The following is a 21,028-nucleotide window of genomic DNA, read 5'->3' as shown; positions in this document are numbered from 1 at the left end:
TTGGTGCTGAGAGTGGAGAAGAGTCTTTGATGATGGAGAATTGCGGCTGACACATAAAAGCTGGAGGGCCCCCCAAGACACTCCCTATCCCTCATGCTACTTAGTTATGTGTTACACTGTTATCACTATGGTAACCCAGAGTTATTTAATTTTATCGTCGCCACCAAAGTTCAAGCTGAAGGCAGAGCCTATAGTGAGAGAGAGAGAGAGAGAGCAGAGTTGTCTCCTCTCTATCTCTCCTTTGTTTCTGTCTCCTTGAGTTAGAAGTTCTTTGCTAGTGTGCATCTGTAGAGACCTGGTATTGTATGTATGAGATGTTAAATGATATTGAAAGGAAGAACCGTTGGTTTGGCTCTCCTTCCCCCCTCCTGCTCCTCAGGTCAGGCTAACCAGTATGAATAAACATGAGGTCTCAACGTCGGTCAACTGTTTGGGAGTGATAAGCTGCTCATGTGTTTGACTCGAGCCAAACAGCAGTAGAGTGCCTCGCTTGGCCAGTGTACTAAAGTCAGTCGTCCAAGGACGGAATGGTGTGGGTAAAGGTCAAGGTATTGAGCTGTGAACATACAGAATTGTCACTCTGATCTTTTTATTGTGAGTTCTCCTTCTTGACGCTACCCATCCCTGTCGCAGGATCATTTCCATCAGCAACCACTGAATAGCATAGCGCAACAGTCAAATAATATTACAAAAAAATATCAAAACACAGCTTAGCCTTTTGTTAATCCACCTGTCATCTCAGATTTTGAAATTATGCTTTACAGCGAAAGCAATCCAAGCGTTTGTGTAAGTTTATCGATAGCCTAGCATAGCATTATGTACACTTAGCATCAGGAAGCTTGGTCACGAAAATCAGAAAAGCAATCAAATTAAGCGTTTACCTTTGATGATCTTCGGATGTTTTCACTCACGAGACTCCCAGTTACACAACAAATGTTCCTTTTGTTCCATAAAGATTATTTTTATACCCAAAATACCTCTGTTTGTTTGTCGCGTTATGTTACTTATTTTCCAACATAATTTGCAAATAAATTCATTAAAAATCTTACAATGTGATTTTCTGGATTTTTTCCCCTCATTTTGTCTGTCGTTGTTGAAGTGTACCTATGATGAAAATTACAGGCCTCTCTCATCTTTTTAAGTGGGAGAACTTGCACAATTGGTGGCTGACTAAATACTTTTTTGCCCCACTGTATTTGCCAGTAGAGAGAGGATCGTGGTCCGATTTGGACCAAGGGCTTGATACATTTTACAGACTGCTTTTAAATACAAAATTCTTCTTCATTCAAATGTAACCTATTATCACAACATCTGTTTTGACATGTAGTCACAGTCATGGAAGCACAATGAGGATACCTAAACTAATTTCTATCACTATTATTATACTGTAGATATGGGTTCTGACTTGGTGTACAGGGAGACTACTGTAAGAACGGCCCATGTTCTGAATTATGTCGCTGTACATTTCAAAAGTGCTGAACAATTAGATATATTGACGACGTCCATCGTGGCTTGCCCATTAACATCTTAGTCGGAATTACGAATTGCCTCTTATCCGCTTGTCGTCCCCTTATGCTATAGTTTATACATCTCATTTGTCAGTAGGAACCACATTTGTTTAAGCAAGTCTGCCATGTCAGCTATGTTTTTTAAAATGCAGTAAATGAGGCTGAATGAACTGTTTCGCTGCCAGACAAGGCTCCACCGATAGCCAGGTGTTGCGGTGGTAAGGATTCACTCCATTGCTGAAAAGAAAGCTCTGCTGTTGGGACTCTGCTGTTGGGACAGCTTTATGTAGGCCCTAACAGTTTGTGGTAAACGTTTATCACCATTATAGTGCAGTTAATTGATTGTTTAGTGTTGTGTTGTGTAGTGGCTTTGCTGGCAAGCATCTAAAAAATGTTGATGAGTTTGCTCCACCAAGATTTACATGCTAAAATCACCACCGTGACAGAGACATGGGGATGAGAAGGTGTGTTGTATCTAATGAGGCTGACATAGACATGGGGATATGAGGGTGTGTTGTATCTAATGGGGCTGACAGAGACATGGGGATATGAGGGTGTGTTGTATCTAATGAGGCTGACATAGACATGGGGATATGAGGGTGTGTTGTATCTAATGGGGCTGACAGAGACATGGGGATGAGAAGGTGTGTTGTATCTAATGAGGCTGACATAGACATGGGGATATGAGGGTGTGTTGTATCTAATGGGGCTGACAGAGACATGGGGATATGAGGGTGTGTTGTATCTAATGGGGATGACAGAGACATGGGGATGAGAAGGTGTGTTGTATCTAATGGGGCTGACAGAGACATGGGGATGAGAAGGTGTGTTGTATCTAATGGGGCTGACAGAGACATGGGGATGAGAAGGTGTGTTGTATCTAATGGAGCTGACAGAGACATGGGGATATGAGGGTGTGTTGTATCTGATGGGGCTGACATAGACATGGTGATATGAGGGTGTGTTGTATCTAATGAGGCTGACATGGGACATGGGGATGTTGTATCTGATGGGGCTGACAGAGACATGATATGAGGTGTGTTGTATCTAATGAGGCTGACAGAGACATGGGGATATGAGGGTGTGTTGTATCTAATGAGGCTGACAGAGACATGGGGATATGAAGGTGTGTTGTATCTAATGGGGCTGACAGAGACATGGGGATATGAGGGTGTGTTGTATCTGATGGGGCTGACAGAGACATGGGGATATGAGGGTGTGTTGTATCTGATGGGGCTGACAGAGACATGGGGATGAGAAGGTGTGTTGTATCTGATGGGGCTGACAGAGACATGGGGATATGAGGGTGTGTTGTATCTGATGGGGCTGACAGAGACATGGGGATATGAGGGTGTGTTGTATCTGATGGGGCTGACAGAGACATGGGGATATGAGGGTGTGTTGTATCTGATGGGGCTGACAGAGACATGGGGATATGAGGGTGTGTTGTATCTGATGGGGCTGACAGAGACATGGGGATATGAGGGTGTGTTGTATCTGATGGGGCTGACAGAGACATGGGGATGATGAGGGTGTGTTGTATCTGATGGGGCTGACAGAGACATGGGGATATGAGGGTGTGTTGTATCTGATGGGGCTGACAGAGACATGGGGATGAGGGTGTGTTGTATCTGATGGGGCTGACAGAGACATGGGGATATGAGGGTGTGTTGTATCTGATGGGGCTGACAGAGACATGGGGATATGAGGGTGTGTTGTATCTGATGGGGCTGACAGAGACATGGGGATATGAGGGTGTGTTGTATCTGATGGGGCTGACAGAGACATGGGGATGAGAAGGTGTGTTGTATCTAATGGGGCTGACAGAGACATGGGGATGAGAAGGTGTGTTGTATCTAATGAGGCTGACAGAGACATGGGGATATGAGGGTGTGTTGTATCTAATGGGGCTGACAGAGACATGGGGATGAGAAGGTGTGTTGTATCTAATGAGGCTGACAGAGACATGGGGATATGAGGGTGTGTTGTATCTAATGGGGCTGACAGAGACATGGGGATGAGAAGGTGTGTTGTATCTGATGGGGCTGACAGAGACATGGGGATGAGAAGGTGTGTTGTATCTGATGGGGCTGACAGAGACATGGGGATGAGAAGGTGTGTTGTATCTAATGGGGCTGACAGAGACATGGGGATGAGAAGGTGTGTTGTATCTGATGGGGCTGACAGAGACATGGGGATGAGAAGGTGTGTTGTATCTGATGATGACAGGGGGGATGAGAAGGTGTGTTGTATCTGACAGAGACATGGGGATAAGAGGGTGTGTTGTATCTAGAGGCTGACAGAGACATGGGGATTGTGACAGAGACATGGGGATAAGAGGGTGTGTTGTATCTAATGAGGCTGACAGAGACATGGGGATGAGAAGGTGTGTTGTATCTAATGGGGCTGACAGAGACATGGGGATGAGAAGGTGTGTTGTATCTAATGGGGCTGACAGAGACATGGGGATGAGAAGGTGTGTTGTATCTGATGGGGCTGACAGAGACATGGGGATATGAGGTGTGTTGTATCTGATGGGGCTGACAGAGACATGGGGATGAGAAGGTGTGTTGTATCTGATGGGGCTGACAGAGACATGGGGATGAGAAGGTGTGTTGTATCTGATGGGGCTGACAGAGACATGGGGATGAGAAGGTGTGTTGTATCTGATGGGGCTGACAGAGACATGGGGATGAGAAGGTGTGTTGTATCTGATGGGGCTGACAGAGACATGGGGATGAGAAGGTGTGTTGTATCTGATGGGGCTGACAGAGACATGGGGATGAGAAGGTGTGTTGTATCTGATGGGGCTGACAGAGACATGGGGATGTGAGGGTGTGTTGTATCTGATGGGGCTGACAGAGACATGGGGATATGAGGGTGTGTTGTATCTGATGGGGCTGACAGAGACATGGGGATGAGGGTGTGTTGTATCTGATGGGGCTGACAGAGACATGGGGATTGTATCTATCTGATGAGGGCTGACAGAGACATGGGGATGAGAAGGTGTGTTGTATCTATGGGGCTGACAGAGACATGGGGATGAGAAGGTGTGTTGTATAGGATGGGGCTGACAGAGACATGGGATGGGGCTGATGGACAGAGACATGGGGATGAGAAGGTGTGTTGTATAGGATGGGGCTGACAGAGACATGGGGATGAGAAGGTGTGTTGTATGACAGAGACATGATGGGGCTGACAGAGACATGGGGATGAGAAGGTGTGTTGTATCTGATGGGGCTGACAGAGACATGGGGATGAGGGGCTGAAGGGGATGTGTTGTATCTGATGGGGCTGACAGAGACATGGGGATGAGAAGGTGTGTTGTATCTGATGGGGCTGACAGAGACATGGGTATATGAGGGTGTGTTGTATCTGATGGGGCTGACAGAGACATGGGGATGTGAGGGTGTGTTGTATCTAATGGGGCTGACAGAGACATGGGGATATCAGGGTGTGTTGTATCTGATGAGGCTGACAGAGACATGGGGATGAGAAGGTGTGTTGTATCTGATGAGGCTGACAGAGACATGGGGATGAGAAGGTGTGTTGTATCTGATGGGGCTGACAGAGACATGGGGATGAGAAGGTGTGTTGTATAGGATGGGGCTGACAGAGACATGGGGATGAGAAGGTGTGTTGTATCTGATGGGGCTGACAGAGACATGGGGATGAGAAGGTGTGTTGTATATGATGGGGCTGACAGAGACATGGGGATGAGAAGGTGTGTTGTATCTGATGGGGCTGACAGAGACATGGGGATGAGAAGGTGTGTTGTATCTGATGGGGCTGACAGAGACATGGGGATGAGAAGGTGTGTTGTATCTGATGGGGCTGACAGAGACATGGGGATGAGAAGGTGTGTTGTATCTGATGGGGCTGACAGAGACATGGGGATGTCAGGGTGTGTTGTATCTGATGGGGCTGACAGAGACATGGGGATGTGAGGGTGTGTTGTATCTGATGGGGCTGACAGAGACATGGGGATATCAGGGTGTGTTGTATCTGATGGGGCTGACAGAGACATGGGGATGAGAAGGTGTGTTGTATCTGATGGGGCTGACAGAGACATGGGGATGAGAAGGTGTGTTGTATCTGATGGGGCTGACAGAGACATGGGGATGAGAAGGTGTGTTGTATCTGATGGGGCTGACAGAGACATGGGGATGAGAAGGTGTGTTGTATCTGATGGGGCTGACAGAGACATGGGGATATCAGGGTGTGTTGTATAGGATGGGGCTGACAGAGACATGGGGATGAGAAGGTGTGTTGTATCTGATGGGGCTGACAGAGACATGTGGATATCAGGGTGTGTTGTATAGGATGGGGCTGACAGAGACATGGGGATGAGAAGGTGTGTTGTATCTGATGGGGCTGACAGAGACATGGGGATGTGAGGGTGTGTTGTATCTGATGGGGCTGACAGAGACATGGGGATGAGAAGGTGTGTTGTATCTGATGGGGCTGACAGAGACATGGGGATGAGAAGGTGTGTTGTATCTGATGGGGCTGACAGGGACATGGGGATGTGAGGGTGTGTTGTATCTGATGGGGCTGACAGAGACATGGGGATATCAGGGTGTGTTGTATAGGATGGGGCTGACAGAGACATGGGGATGTGAGGGTGTGTTGTATCTGATGCGGCTGACAGAGACATGGGGATGAGAAGGTGTGTTGTATAGGATGGGGCTGACTGTGGCTGTGGATAAGCGTGTGCACCTCTCTGTACATGGCTGTGCCTGTGGATGGCCATGAATCTGTCTTGTCTTGGGGTCAGGGAAAGCTCAATGTTAAACAGTAAGGAGGGGGGGTACGCCTGTGTGCGCGTGCATGTGCAGTATGGCAGACGTGATCCCCAGACCCGGCCTGTTCTCCCCTAGTGGGTCATTCAGCCCCTCTCCCTGTCTCTAATCCCGTCTGTCCGGGGGAGATAGAGAGGAGCGGCTGGCCACGGCACACCCGGGGCACCGCAAACACAATCACAGGCCTTTCACAGACACTTAACGGGGCTTTGCGCTTGTTCAACAAGGCAAAACGCGGCAGAAGGGATCAATTTAATACAAGGCCTGACTCGAATGGAAAGAGGGTTAATAAATAAGCAATGACAGTGAGGGCTGCCGCCACAATTTGTGCAGCGCTCGCTTCCTCCCCACTTCCTCCCTCCTTGTTTTCCAGAAGCCTCTCCCCATATTATGGCACGGTGTAGTTCCTGTCTCCAGAACATATCGGGGAGAGCTGGGGAGGTAGGCAAAGCAGCAGACTCCTCTCTCATCAGGGTGTTATTTTAATAAATCACTGCTGCCATTGCTTGCTACATTAATTCCTGGGGCCCGGAGGGCTATGATGGTACCAGCAGTGATCTACATGAGGCGCTAAATGATATGGGGGATCCCCCAGTGAGAGAACAGAGACCCCCTCAATCTCCTCATCTCCCCTGAACACCTCAGGCCCCTCCCCTCAGCTTGGCTGGCTCACACCTTGGGCTCCAACTGGGCAGGCCCGCTCGCCCGCCTGCCCTCCACCGCTGACATGATAATCATTAGAGAGAGAGAGAGAGAGAGAGAGAGCCAGGAGCCTCCGCAGTGCACATACAAATGAGTGGAGCATACATACATCTGTAACTAGGAGGGAAGTCACCTGACCCAGAGACCCAGCGCTAGAGCGCCTCACACCACATCACCCACATGCCCCTATCTAGTGGCTTCATTGAGTTCTCCCATACTGGCACTGCTGTTTGATATGATGCATCTTCAGTAGGTATAGACACCCTAATAAACACAGAGACACCGGGAGCCATGTTGAGTGAGATGGAAGTCTACATAAGATGTGAACAGGATGTAGGAGCCATGTTGAGTGAGATGGAAGTCTACATAAGATGTGAACAGGATGTAGGAGCCATGTTGAGTGAGATGGAAGTCTACATAAGATGTGAACAGGATGTAGGAGCCATGTTGAGTGAGATGGAAGTCTACATAAGATGTGAACAGGATGTAGGAGCCATGTTGAGTGAGATGGAAGTCTACATAAGATGTGAACAGGATGTAGGAGCCATGTTGAGTGAGATGAGATGGAAGTCTACATAAGATGTGAACAGGATGTAGGAGCCATGTTGAGTGAGATGGAAGTCTACATAAGATGTGAACAGGATGTAGGAGCCATAAGATTGAACAGGATGTAGGATGTTGAGTGAGATCTACATAAGATGTGAACAGGATGTAGGAGCCATGTTGAGTGAGATGGAAGTCTACATAAGATGTGAACAGGATGTAGGAGCCATGTTGAGTGAGATGGAAGTCTACATAAGATGTGAACAGGATGTAGATGCTTGTAGTCTCAGGAGGATTGCTGCAGCTCAAGTCAATATATCTGCAGTATATTTCCAGTCACATAGATTTTTTTTCCCTCTCGTCAAATAAATTGTAACAGTATGGTTTGAGGTACAGTGAAAATAGCTGGTAGACCATTCTCACAGGTAGTGGTATACACTTGCAGGTTTCCTGTGTGAGTGGGCAGCAGGTGTATCAACAAATACTGCATTAACATTGTTGTGGCATAGGTTTGATTAAATCTGACCCAGTGTGATTATACTGGAGGTGGTAGCAGTAGTAGTAGGTCTAGTAGTCATAGTGATGGCTCTACTGATGGAGGATGTGTATCCCTATGTATCCCCAGACCCCGGCAACATCAGTTTCATCTCTTCATTTATCAGAGAGAGAGAGAGAGAGAGAGAGAGAGAGAGAGAGAGAGAGAGAGAGAGAGAGAGAGAGGAGAGAGATATCCATTGGTATGCACAGACAAAGCCGCTAGATTCACTGCTAGAATACTGCTGGGAGATGATACCCTTCTTTCTTCACACAGCGGGGAACGGGCCACCGTAAATGGAGCGCTTGGGAGTGTGTGGCGTGCCGTGAATGACAGAGCGCCGTACACACTCCAAGCAATGACCCCAAACTCAAGGACTTGCTCCAAATGTCCTCATCTCTCATGCTTCCTGTTTTCGCTGGAAGCTCAAAAAGTGTCGTACTGGGATGGACAGCGGGAGTCCACAGGCAGATTGTCAGAGTGCAGATGCCAATGTTAGAGGGTGTCAGCCAAGGCTGGGCCCACAGAAACTATTGAAAACACTTGTGAAATATGTAGATCAAAATTTAAGTTCTTCGCAACGTATTTCTGTATAACAGCTGTTTTATTGGAGTATTTTAGGCGCTACAGATTTAGTTGCTGTAGGAACCAGATGTTAGAGCAGAGTTAGTTGCCGTAGGAACCCGTTGTTAAAGCAGCCTTAAACCTGAAAGCCTTAACTGGTGAAAGTGATATGTCTGTTTGGATATTACAACAACAAAGAAGTTACTGCAAACAACGAACACTGTTTTCTTTTCTCGGACATCATTGCAGGTGTGAAAGAACAGCAGAATATGTACTGAATTTTCTTTTACCACACTGCCAGATTCTCCTCTCCTTTTCATCAACAAAACAAAAACAATAACAAAGGCGTGGGGCCTGGACAGCGGCACTGTTTCCCCAAATGCTGATTCCATCTTGAAGTGCAGTAAGTAGCAGGTGTCAAATGAATTCCCAGTGAACAGGTGGTACAGGAAAGATACAGTCTGATGAGTATTTACGTGGATCTACAAAGATATTTCCCAGATACACAGCCTCAACTCGGCCTACACTGCCGAACCAACTATAGCATGTTGGAGTACCATCCAGGGCCCCCTTTCCTGATAGCGATGGAACTTAGGATTACGAGTGGTTTAACTATGCATCTTTCCTACAACGGCCGAAGATGTACAGTAACACGAGTTTCCCAAAAGACCACACAAAGAAAACGGACGCGAAGCCCCGTCGTTGGAGCATGTGTCAATACTAATAGGATGGACAGAAAGACAGCGCTGCTCTCGGATCAGCTTTCTCCATTCAAATCTGTCCTTAACATGATCATTATTTCACCATACGATGGATTGCCCCCCCCCCCCCCAAAAATGAACTGTAAGTCACTCTGGATAAGCTTCTGTTAAAAAAATACAATGTAAAATGTCATGTATTTCAATATGATTGAAATAGGCCTATTGCCTACTGTTTGTATTTTTTATTTGAGGCATATTTTTAAACGTCACTTGTTTGTGTCAATTGCAAAGACATTGCCAACTTTGTATTTGCAGTCAACTTTGTTCTGAAGTTATCGCCGATCACAGAGAGATGGGTAAAACATGTGATTCTATTTTTACTTGTGCACAGTAAATATACATTATGCTAGCAAAAGAACATCAATATATCATTTTTGGAGAAACGACTGACTAAGTTGACTAAGTAGGCCTGTAGGGGGAAAATATGAATGCGCCAAACTATTTGTAGTAAGTAGGCCTAAATAATGCTTGTTCTTGACGTACACCAGTGTTAGAGGGTGGCAGCATGGGTAAGGCAGCCTGGGTAAGGCAGCCTGGGTAAGGCAGCCTGGGTAAGGCAGCCTGGGTAAGGCAGCCTGGGTAAGGCAGCCTGGGTAAGGCAGCCTGGGTAAGGCAGCCTGGGTAAGGCAGCCTGGGTTAGGTTTACACAAACTACCGAAAACACTTCATTGTAATATGGAGATCGATATGTAGGTTATTCACAACAAATATCTGTCTACCAGCTGTTGTACTGAAGTATTTAGGGGCTACAGAGTTTGGCTGTAGAGTATAGCCTATCAGACATAGTAAATGGTAAATCATTATCAGTGACTTAATGTTACATCCTCTTTACAATGAAACCAGACACTTTCTGTAAATTGAGATGCAGTATTGAATAGCAATACACAAAGGAGAGCAAGGCAATACATGGTCTGTCATGTTGTGACAACGGGCCATCTGCCCTCTACGATGTAGCTCACAACCACTTTACCTTTCATGGATGGCTAGTAATGACTTACATTGATTGTGTCATGCTAATACCAAATCTTAAGCCATGCGTGCTTATACCTCTCCTGAACCCATATTTCCAGACTCCCTCTTTCTGTAGAGAACACACCCCTCCTCATCCCTTCCCCCCAACCATTAAACTGCATCCGAACATCAGACTTAATTGATGAAAGGAGGGCCTGTCTTCATTTATAAGCAGGCATCCACCAAACTAATCTGGGTGTGTTGTGAAGTCTGTCCTTTCCATTAAGTGGGACACATTATCTCCTAATCAAATTAAAGTCATTTAATTGTTGCCCTCCCTTGATAGATCCGGTGAAAAAAAGAGGCGAGCCGTGTTTGCTGAAGGGGGATGTGTGCAGATTGAACAGGGCCTGTGTCATTACGGTATGAATTTGTAAATAACCAAAGCGTCATGTCATGTCTTTGCTTTGAACCTTTCTATAGGGTGAAGTTTAGTTTGACATTTGATCCACTCTCCCAGCTCAGTGGATACCCAAAACAATTGAGGCTAAGTACCTAGCTGAAGGGGCACTAGCTATGTGACCCCATGAACGATTGACCTCTGTAACCTACTGATCACTAGTCTCATTTCTTAATCACTACTCTGAGCTGTGTGTGTGTGCTGCAAACTAAACCACCTGTGCTGGCCAGTATGTTAGCTGGCGGCTCTGTCCCTGCTACGTGGTTTGCAGGCTGCTATTACCTGAGTCATCCTGTGATTAAGAATGGAAGTCTCTGTGTGGAATGGGGCCGGTCTGTCCGCCTCTGTCCTCCAAGCCCAGCACTGCGTAGGCCCTGGGGGGTCCCCATGGTAACCAGAGTGAAGGATACCCCCGCAGACTCTGGCCCTGGCCACCGCCACCCACCATGGGGGGGGGATCCCTGGGCGTGTGATAAATGAAGGAGCGTGGGATCGTTTGTCCCACTGATAGAGTTTTATCCCCTGCCCTTTCAGAGCAGTCAGACCATAAAGAGAGAGCCACGGCCAAGCGTGACAGGTTAACCCAACAGTAATAGAATACTCCTAATGGTCTGGTCTGGGCCAGGGGTTGGAGCCACCGGCCACAACAGCCAGACGTCCGCCCCACCTCTATCGTTATAGGTGCTCTGGGACCACGTCACCCACTTTGTGGTTGTCACAGAGAGAAGCAAGGACAAAGTGGGCACTTTGATGACTTAATGGGCACTTTGATGGTGTCTTAGGGCGGAATGGAGGCGGGCGAGGGCAGGCAAACGGATAGAATAGAGTATACAAGACATCAAGACAAGGAAACGAGCTGTAGGGCGGTGAGGTAAGCCTAAAGCACATCCATCCGGTACTTGGCAATTTTACCCCGTGTTTCAAAGCACTGCGTTTTACAAGGGCCTTTGAATTTATAGGAATTCTACAGCAGCTGGCTGGCAAGTCTATTGTTTTGTCTAGTGCCATTCCTGTTGAATGATTTGATAGCGTAGCAATGCATATGAGAGGTATGAGAAAATAAACATGATCAAACACCAGTGAGCAGTCAGAAGAGATTTAGATTATTTTGTTGTCATGACTTTCACTTGAACATGCCTGTCTCTCTACGATTAATCCTCACAAAGAAAGACAATCCTCGGGGCTAGCCTACTTGTTTATGCTGTAACAAGGTTGTTTGTGTAGATGTTTGCTAGTGTGCACCTTGGGTAGCAGTTAGTCATGTTTGAATATGGCTTTAATTAGCCCTGTGTATTCCAGAAGCAGCAGCTCAGAGCCCTCCGTCCACAGCCCCCCCCCCCCCACCCACCACCGTCCTCTCTGCTGCTCTACTAATAGTGTCCTGTCCTGTCCTGTCCTCTCCCCTCCACTCCTCCTCCCAGGAACATCAGCGCTCTGTGTGGTTAAGATAATAGCAGCTCACACTAAAGATGTTAATTGAGGGGAGATAAAGTGTGGAGGTTGGTAGATGAGGGAGGTGTGGATGCTGTGTGTGTATGTGGTGTGGATGTGTGTGTGTGTGTGTGTGTGTGTGTGTGTGTGTGTGTGTGTGTGTGTGTGTGTGTGTGTGTGTGTGTGTGTGTGTGTGTGTGTGTGTGTGTGTGTGACTGTGATAATATTAAGTTGTGGTGTTCCACTACCAACTAGCCTCTTAATAAACCTCTGTCACACCAGGCGAGGTGTGATAAATCTGGAGGGATTATGATAACTGTTGTTCCACCCTCCTTGAATCAGACAGGAAGGTGTGGCAGCAGTGGGGTCTGGTGAGGTCTGTCTCAGGGTCTGGTGAGGTCTGTCTCAGGGTCTGGTGAGGTCTGTCTCAGGGTCTGGTGAGGTCTGTCTCAGGGTCTGGTGAGGTCTGTCTCAGGGTCTGGTGAGGTCTGTCTCAGGGTCTGGTGAGGTCTGTCTCAGGGTTTGGTGAGGTCTGTCTCAAGGTGGGCTGGAGACTCAGGGAAGTGTTTGGCCAACTGAAATGTGTAGCGGGCGGGCAGGCAGGTGGGTAGGCGGGCAGGCAGGCAGGTGGGTAGGTGGGCAGGCAGGCAGGTGGGTAGGATGGCAGGTGGGTAGGCGGGCGGGCAGGCAGGCAGGTGGGTAGGCGGGCAGGATGGCAGGTGGGTAGGCGGGCAGGCAGGCAGGTGGGTAGGCGGGCAGGATGGCAGGTGGTTAGGCGGGCAGGATGGCAGGTGGGTAGGCGGGCAGGATGGCAGGTGGGTAGGCGGGCAGGCAGGCAGGTGGGTAGGCGGGCAGGATGGCAGGTGGGTAGGCGGGCAGGCAGGCAGGTGGGTAGGCGGGCAGGCAGGCAGGTGGGTAGGCGGGCAGGATGGCAGGTGGGTAGGCGGGCGGGCAGGCAGGTGGGTAGGCGGGCAGGATGGCAGGTGGGTAGGCGGGCAGGCAGGCAGGTGGGTAGGCGGGCAGGATGGCAGGTGGTTAGGCGGGCAGGATGGCAGGTGGGTAGGCGGGCAGGATGGCAGGTGGGTAGGCGGGCAGGCAGGCAGGTGGGTAGGCGGGCAGGATGGCAGGTGGGTAGGCGGGTAGGCGGGCAGGCAGGCAGGTATGTAGGCGGGCAGGATGGCAGGTGGGTAGGCGGGCAGGCAGGCAGGTGGGTAGGCGGGCAGGATGGCAGGTGGGTAGGCGGGCAGGATGGCAGGTGGGTAGGCGGGCAGGATGGCAGGTGGGTAGGCGGGCAGGCAGGCAGGTGGGTGGGTAGGCGGGCAGGATGGCAGGTGGGTAGGCGGGCAGGAGGTGGGTAGGCGGGCAGGATGGGTAGGTGGGTAGGCAGGCAGGTGGGTAGGCGGGCAGGATGGCAGGTGGGTAGGCGGGCAGGATGGCAGGTGGGTAGGCGGGCAGGATGGCAGGTGGGTAGGCGGGCAGGATGGCAGGTGGGTAGGTGGGCAGGATGGCAGGCGCTAGCCAAGCGGGCAGGATGGCAGGTGGGTAGGCGGGCAGGATGGCAGGTGGGTAGGCGGGCAGGATGGCAGGTGGGTAGGCGGGCAGGATGGCAGGTGGGTAGGCGGGCAGGATGGCAGGTGGGTAGGTGGGCAGGATGGCAGACGCTAGGCAAGCGGGCAGGCAGGCAGGTGGGTAGGCGGGCAGGATGGCAGGTGGGTAGGCGGGCAGGATGGCAGGTGGGTAGGCGGGCAGGATGGCAGGTGGGTAGGCGGGCAGGCAGGCAGGTGGGTAGGCGGGCAGGATGGCAGGTGGGTAGGCGGGCAGGATGGCAGGTGGGTAGGCGGGCAGGATGGCAGGTGGGTAGGCGGGCAGGCAGGCAGGTGGGTGGGTAGGCGGGCAGGGTGGCAGGTGGGTAGGCGGGCAGGATGGCAGGTGGGTAGGCGGGCAGGATGGCAGGTGGGTCGGCAGGCAGGCAGGCAGGTGGGTAGGCGGGCAGGATGGCAGGTGGGTAGGCGGGCAGGATGGCAGGTGGGTAGGCGGGCAGGATGGCAGGTGGGTAGGCAGGCAGGTGGGTAGGCGGGCAGGATGGCAGGTGGGTAGGCGGGCAGGATGGCAGGTGGGTAGCTAGGATGGCAGGTGGGTAGGCGGGCAGGATGGCAGGTGGGTAGGCGGGCAGGATGGCAGGTGGCTAGGCGGGGGCAGGATGGCAGGTGGGTAGGCGGGCAGGATGGCAGGTGGGTAGGCGGGCAGGATGGCAGGTGGGTAGGCGGGCAGGATGGCAGGTGGGTAGGCGGGCAGGCATGGCAGGTGGTGGGCAGGAGGCGGGCAGGATGGGCAGGTGGGTAGGCGGGCAGGATGGCAGGTGGGTAGGCGGGCAGGATGGCAGGTGGGTAGGCGGGCAGGCAGGCAGGTGGGTAGGCGGGCAGGCAGGCAGGTGGGTAGGCGGGCAGGATGGCAGGTGGGTAGGCGGGCAGGATGGCAGGTGGGTAGGCGGGCAGGATGGCAGGTGGGTAGGCGGGCAGGATGGCAGGTGGGTAGGCGGGCAGGCAGGCAGGTGGGTAGGCGGGCAGGATGGCAGGTGGGTAGGCGGGCAGGATGGCAGGTGGGTAGGCGGGCAGGATGGCAGGTGGGTAGGCGGGCAGGATGGCAGGTGGGTAGGCGGGCAGGATGGCAGGTGGGTAGGCGGGCAGGATGGCAGGTGGGTAGGCGGGCAGGATGGCAGGTGGGTAGGCGGGCAGGATGGCAGGTGGGTAGGCGGGCAGGATGGCAGGTGGGTAGGCGGGCAGGCAGGCAGGTGGGTAGGCGGGCAGGATGGCAGGTGGGTAGGCGGGCAGGCAGGCAGGTGGGTAGGCGGGCAGGATGGCAGGTGGGTAGGCGGGCAGGATGGCAGGATGGCAGGCGCTAGGCAAGCGGGCAGGATGGCTGGCGCTAGGCAAGCGGGCGGACGTGTAGGCACTCAATGTGGGTAGAACACAGGGGAAGCAGAGACGGAGTAATCTGACCAAGCAGCTGAAGTGACAGAAGCTACATTAATAGAGGCATATGTCTGGAGCACAGAGAGACGGAAAGAGAGAGAAAACAGACACTGTACCAGCCTGAGAGAGAGGGAAGAGAGAGAGCGAGAGAGAAAGGGTGAGGGCTAAACAGAAAACAGCGCCAGCCTCTGTAATTGCCTCAATGCCACTGGGAATGCTCTCATTCATTTGAAGCAGGCTGTATTCTCGCTCTCTCTTTCTCTTTTTTCACAATAAGGGGGGGGGGGTGTAGTGGGTGGGATTGAGGTGCGTGGGGTGGAGTTGGGTGGGTGATCCGTGTGCAATCCTCAGTGTGTGATGCTAACGTATGGCGATGAGTGCGATAGCTCCCCTGTGCTGAATCTCCTGTAACATCAGCGTGAGGACCAGTCCATGGCTGTGGCCTGGGTAGAGGAGAGCACAGCACAGCGCTGTGGAAAAGTGAGGGCGATAAGGAGGTAGGCGGACTGCAGCTCAGACCTGTCAGATGTGATCGCGCACCGGAGCGCTCCGCATGTGTCTGTCTCTTTTTATATTTCCCTAAGACAACCCACCTCTTCACGCCCCCCTCTCTTCTTTTTTTCCCTCTCTCCTCCTCTGCGCTCTGTTTTTTTCTACCTTCCTGGAGGAATTCTTTATTTCTTTATGTCTTGTGTGGCGCGTGCGTTGGAGGATGTGTCCCCTCCTCCTTCCTCTTTTCTCCTCCTCTCTCTTTGCTGCTTTCACAGCCTAGTTTTCTTTTTTTCTCAATCTTGTGTGCAGGTTGTATCTGACAGAGAGAGGACCACAGCCACGCTCCAGCCCCGCTCCAACCCACTGTGAGTATTCTTGTGCTAATTTACCATCTCCATCTTTCCCAACGTCGGTTTGTCTTTTATTCTCTACCCTTTTATGTTCTCGACCGCGGCGCACTGAGAACGTAGCGGCTGCGACAGAGAGAAAGGAGAGACAGAGAGAGGGAGAGAAAGAGGGAAGGAGGGAAGAGAGATGATAAATAGTTCTGTGAGAGAAGTAGCTGTGCTGTGTAGGGGTTTCTCTGAGGATGGTGGAATGGCTGAGGAGGTAGAGGAGGGGGCGGGTCTTGATGTGGTAGATGGTTCTGTGTGTGAATGGTTGGGATGTTGTTGACGACAGTTTGCGTGGAGCGGGTCAGCACACTGATCACCAGGGTCTCTCTTTACCTTAACTTCTCACTTTCCATATTGACTGACTCTTCTGTTTTGATATTGAGGCTTTTCTGTTTCATACTGTGTTCCTGTTACCACTATCGAGAGGGGTCCACTGTTGTCATTTGAACAGTGGACATGTGTACGATAAACAGAGATTTAAGAATAATATTTGTGCGTGTGAGTGAGTGTTCAAACAAGTCTGTATTCTCTATGGGTAATCATATGTGAGTGTATTTTTATTGTGTGTGTGTGTGTGTGTGTGTGTGTGTTTATTTATGGGTGAACCAGTGAAGGCTGCAGAGGAGAGGATGGCTCATAATAATGGCTGGAATGCAGCGAATGGAATGGCATCATATACCTGGAGACCATGTGGTTGATGTATTTGATACCATTTCACTAATTCCACTCCCGCCATTACCACGAGACCTTCCTCCCCAGTTAAGTTGCCACCAACATACTGTATGTGTGTGTATTTTCAGTCTGTTTGTAGCTGTGTTTCTTTGTCCATGCGTGTCCACATGGGAGTGCATGAATATCCATGTTCATTTGCATACGCGTGTACACCGTAGTCCTACATGTGGGACTATGTATGCACGTGTTTGTGTACAGTTTATGCGTTCACCAAACGTGTGAAGTGTATTTGTATCACAAATGTGTAGTAGAGATCAGTATGCTAGTGTCCATACCCTCCTGCTGTCCTGTGTGTGTGATGTGTGCTGTGTGTATGTGGACCAGATGAAGAGTGGGTGTTCTCTGTGTGGGGCTGAGATAGACAGTACCATGCCCCATCACTATGTCAAGGCTAATGGCCACACAGGTCAGCAGGGGTGGACACAGAGTTGGCCATGTAGACCGATGTATGTCAGCACAACAACACCTTTCACTCAGGCCTGGATAACAATAGGCCTGAGTGTAGGTCACTACATGTGCATACAATAAGGACTAACAGAGAACCTCTGCTTTCTAATGGAAGGAAATATACTGGATATTCAGCTGACAAAATGCAGGGAAAAGTCTTTTGTAGATTCAGTTGACATTTGGATATAGATTGATCTGAAGATGGCAATTAAGCAAAATCCAGAAACTCGGCATCTAGTGAGGCGGAGGATGCTATTGGCTGGCAGAGGATTACCATTTTAGTCCCATTTTCACATGATGAACCCCAGAATGGAATATCTCACCATGCTAAACAGTGGCTGTTGCAAATGTGACGTATGAAAGAGGTTTGCGCGTCCTTGTGTTATTTGTCCATTTCCGTGACCCGGCAGGTGCTCGGTGATGTAGTATTGGTCTCATTAATGATGATCAGGTCTAACATGTCCGTTCACATCCAGACAGACCTGCCTTTTCTGGCCCTTTATGAAAATGAATAGTCACCTGAAATCCCTAGAACGTTAGCAGGCTGTCGATGAGCGCCGCTTTCTAAAGTGAGTCGATTCAAATGAGAACCATTCCGCCAATTACAGAAGATTAGGTTCCCCTCCACCAATCTGAATCCTTAAAGCCCTTATGTTTGTACAGCTCTGTGTGTGGAATGGAATTCAGACACAAGAACTGAGCAGAATAGCAATAAAAAGAAGGTAAAAAGTTCTGAGTGAAACTCTGTGGTAAAAATAGCCAGACGAGTTAAAGCACATGATAATGGCCATGTTCTGTTATAATCTCCACCCGGCACAGCCAGAAGAGGACTGGCCACCCCACATAGTCTGGTTCCTCTCTAGGTTTCTTCCTAGGTTTTGGCCTTTCTAGGGAGTTTTTCCGAGCCACCGTGCTTCTACACCTGCATTGCTTGCTGCTTGGGGTTTTAGGCTGGGTTTCTGTACAGCACTTTGATATATCAGCTGATGTACGAAGGGCTATATAAATACATTTGATTTGATTTGATAATTGACACAGTAGTGTGTTGCGCTTGGCTGTAATTAAGTGAGCAACAGAGGTTGTCAGTTGTAAGGAGGATAGAACAGACTATCCTGGTGTATTTAACACACTGGAGCATTTATCATGTCATTCTATGCTTTACAGAGGGTGCTTCTGGGATAGCCTGGCTTTCTTTGCTTCATTTATCTGGGTCTTGTGCTTTATAGCTCCGGTTAGAGGCTTTGTACTGTTTCTTGATCCCAATGTACACAGCGGAAAGTATGAAACTATTGTCTCCGGGGCCCCTTGGAAAAGCTTATCTTCTATTTTTAGCAGGCTTCTCCTCATTGTAGCCTCGGTAGCATGCCTACGTCTGACGGTTGTGCCATAAAGTATCTGTGCTTCATCCCCGCCAAGCCGGCAGCCGGAGACAACTCTCACCCACACATTAGTGATCTATGAGCCATATAACACAGGGCCCTGCACTACCTCCTGGAATGCAGGGGACCACGGCTGTGTCACCCTCTCCGTGTGATAGCACCTATATGTGGTGAGAGCTCAATATTAGCGTAATGCGCTAACCGTTTATTTCGCATCACTCACCACCACTTATCACAGAGCTAGACACCAACCGGGACATACTGAACAAAAAAATATCCTAAAGATAAAAATCACATTTCAATCGAGGGTGTTTGTGTGACAGTGATTTATGCTGTGAGCATCCTGCCACCTCATTGAGATGGGAGTGAGTTCTGGGTGGCTAAATCAATTTGTGCAAAGGCCGTCGGTGCTAGTATTGGTTTCGTGATATGATCTTTGTTGTCCATTTCTTTAGAGGTCAGTGCAGATGCAATGACAAGGGCAAAGAACCTGAGCTCTACTCTCTTTCTGAGCTGGCAAACCATCCCCCACCAGGGAATTGTGGGAAAAGGAAGCTTTGGTTCTAAAGAGTATATGTTTTGTCAGGGTTCAAACCCAACGTAACGTCCATTACATTGCCAGTTCATTTCCTCCCAGTCAGATCTTGATGGAATGTCTGAGGTTAGACACCAGAATGGTCCTTACATTAGTCACTGTAATTACTCAGTGATTGTGACACAGATCTCCAAGGCGTGCCAAGAGTCATGTAGTAGTAGTAATAGCTAGCTAGCAGAGAGAGGGCAGAGAGAGCGGGGGAGATAATACTATAATACTGGTAGTGGATGGAGGAATCTGACACCAGCAGGCCAGAATTTCGAGAGCCGTGGACAGGAAGAGAATATATATCCTGTAAGGTGTGTCATCATGTCACATGATCCATCCCTGCTGATTAAGCCTCTTGGTCTTCTGTTCTGACATCTCACAACTAGGCCTAAATATGGAACGTAACAAAACCGACCCACTACTTTGAAGGCTTCCCCATATGAATCACACTCAGACCAAGGTCATGAATTTGATTATACCTTGTTTTAAGATGTTATATTGAGCAATGCTAACTACTGCACAAATGACATAGGAATTGCTCATCAGTTGCCAATGGATCAACTCCATGAAATTATAAAGCAGTTACTAAATCACAACCATGTATCAATATGTCAGTGCAACGTTCTTTCTGGAGTATTCACAGTGTTCCTACACATCCAGTGTGTTCATAACAAACGATTCTAAATGAGAGGAAAATAATGACATGAAGTAGCACTGCACCATGGTGTTCAGATGACTGTGTTGTTGTGCATGCAGAGAAGTGTAGCTAGCTATGCTTTGTGTTCAGTTTCTAAAAGGTCTCCTATGATGTATGCTATCTACTAGCTGGCTAATCAACTCCAGCTGCAAAACTTTACATTGTCCCCTCCCACTTGTTATGTCCAACAAAGGTCCCACACATGTAAATCCATCCTCTCTTATGGCAGTACAGGGAAGAGAACCAGGCTGCAACTGTGGAGTGGAATATTTGAACATCTCAGCACTGATGTGTGCAAAGCGGAGTGTTTGTCTGCAGGGGAGGCTTTGAAATTTCATCCACTCCAGCCCTTTTAACTCGGCAGAGGGAATGTGTGTCTCGCTCTAGTTGGCCAATGGCTGTTACGGGAGCTCCGTGCCCCCACCCCTCCTCTCCCCCTTCTCCATCACCCCCCCCTCCTCGCCACCATTCCATGACCTGCTCTGTGTCAGATAGTTTAATGTGAAATTGCTTTTCTTTCAAATTTCCCCCTGGAAACGCAGGTCACTGCAAAATGTTACATCTCATAATGACATGTTATTGTTGTTCTTTCATATGAGTCCTTGCCTTAGAAGTGGAGGATTCCAGTGGCATGCTAAGGTTACAGACAGCTGTTTCTCCCTGCCACGCTCCTCCCCGTCTCTGATTCGTGGCATGCTAAGGTTACAGACAGCTGTTTCTCCCTGCCTGTCTCTGATTCCAGTGGCATGCTAAGGTTACAGACAGCTGTTTCTCCCTGCCCCGCTCCTCCCCGTCTCTGATTCCAGTGGCATGCTAAGGTTACAGACAGCTGTTTCTCCCTGCCCCGCTCCTCCCCGTCTCTGATTCGTGTCATGCTAAGGTTACAGACAGCTGTTTCTCCCTGCCACGCTCCTGCCCGTCTCTGATTCCAGTGGCATGCTAAGGTTACAGACAGCTGTTTCTCCCTGCCCCGCTCCTGCCCGTCTCTGATTCCAGTGGCATGCTAAGGTTACAGACAGCTGTTTCTCCCTGCCTGTCTCTGATTCCAGTGGCATGCTAAGGTTACAGACAGCT

At 49.8% G+C, this 21,028-nt stretch overlaps 2 protein-coding genes across 4 annotated transcripts in view; one reads left to right on the top strand and one right to left on the bottom strand.

The window, feature by feature from the left end:
- The window catches only part of LOC135554375 (RNA binding protein fox-1 homolog 3-like), a 460,460-nt gene that overhangs the window by 126,475 nt on the left and 312,957 nt on the right, over nucleotides 1-21,028 (top strand). For all 3 annotated transcript variants that reach the window (XM_064986655.1, XM_064986656.1, XM_064986653.1), the window contains exon 3: nucleotides 16,031-16,086. The gene's annotated coding sequence lies outside the window, so the exon portion shown is untranslated. The remainder of the gene's footprint in view (nucleotides 1-16,030; nucleotides 16,087-21,028) is intronic.
- On the bottom strand, nucleotides 13,293-16,469 carry LOC135553808 (uncharacterized). The gene is made up of 3 exons (XM_064985750.1): nucleotides 16,463-16,469; nucleotides 15,595-15,672; nucleotides 13,293-13,918 (listed from the first exon to the last, which is right to left on the bottom strand). The coding sequence occupies exons 1-3, from the start codon at nucleotides 16,467-16,469 to the stop codon at nucleotides 13,293-13,295; spliced, it is 711 nt and encodes a 236-aa protein (XP_064841822.1).

The sequence above is a fragment of the Oncorhynchus masou genome, chromosome 14, assembly GCF_036934945.1.
Source record: "Oncorhynchus masou masou isolate Uvic2021 chromosome 14, UVic_Omas_1.1, whole genome shotgun sequence".
In the NCBI taxonomy this organism is placed as follows: Eukaryota; Metazoa; Chordata; class Actinopteri; order Salmoniformes; family Salmonidae; genus Oncorhynchus; species Oncorhynchus masou.
Note: the sequence above shows the minus strand (reverse complement) of the source record. Positions and strands in the feature narration are given on the sequence as shown.

What these genes read in the sequence shown, in the direction of transcription:
- LOC135553808 (XM_064985750.1), bottom strand. An exon ending in TATCGCACTCATCGCCATAC is followed by an intron (nt 13,919 to 15,594) that starts GTTAGCATCACA and finishes CCGCTTGCCTAG; the next exon opens with CGTCTGCCATCCTGCCCACC.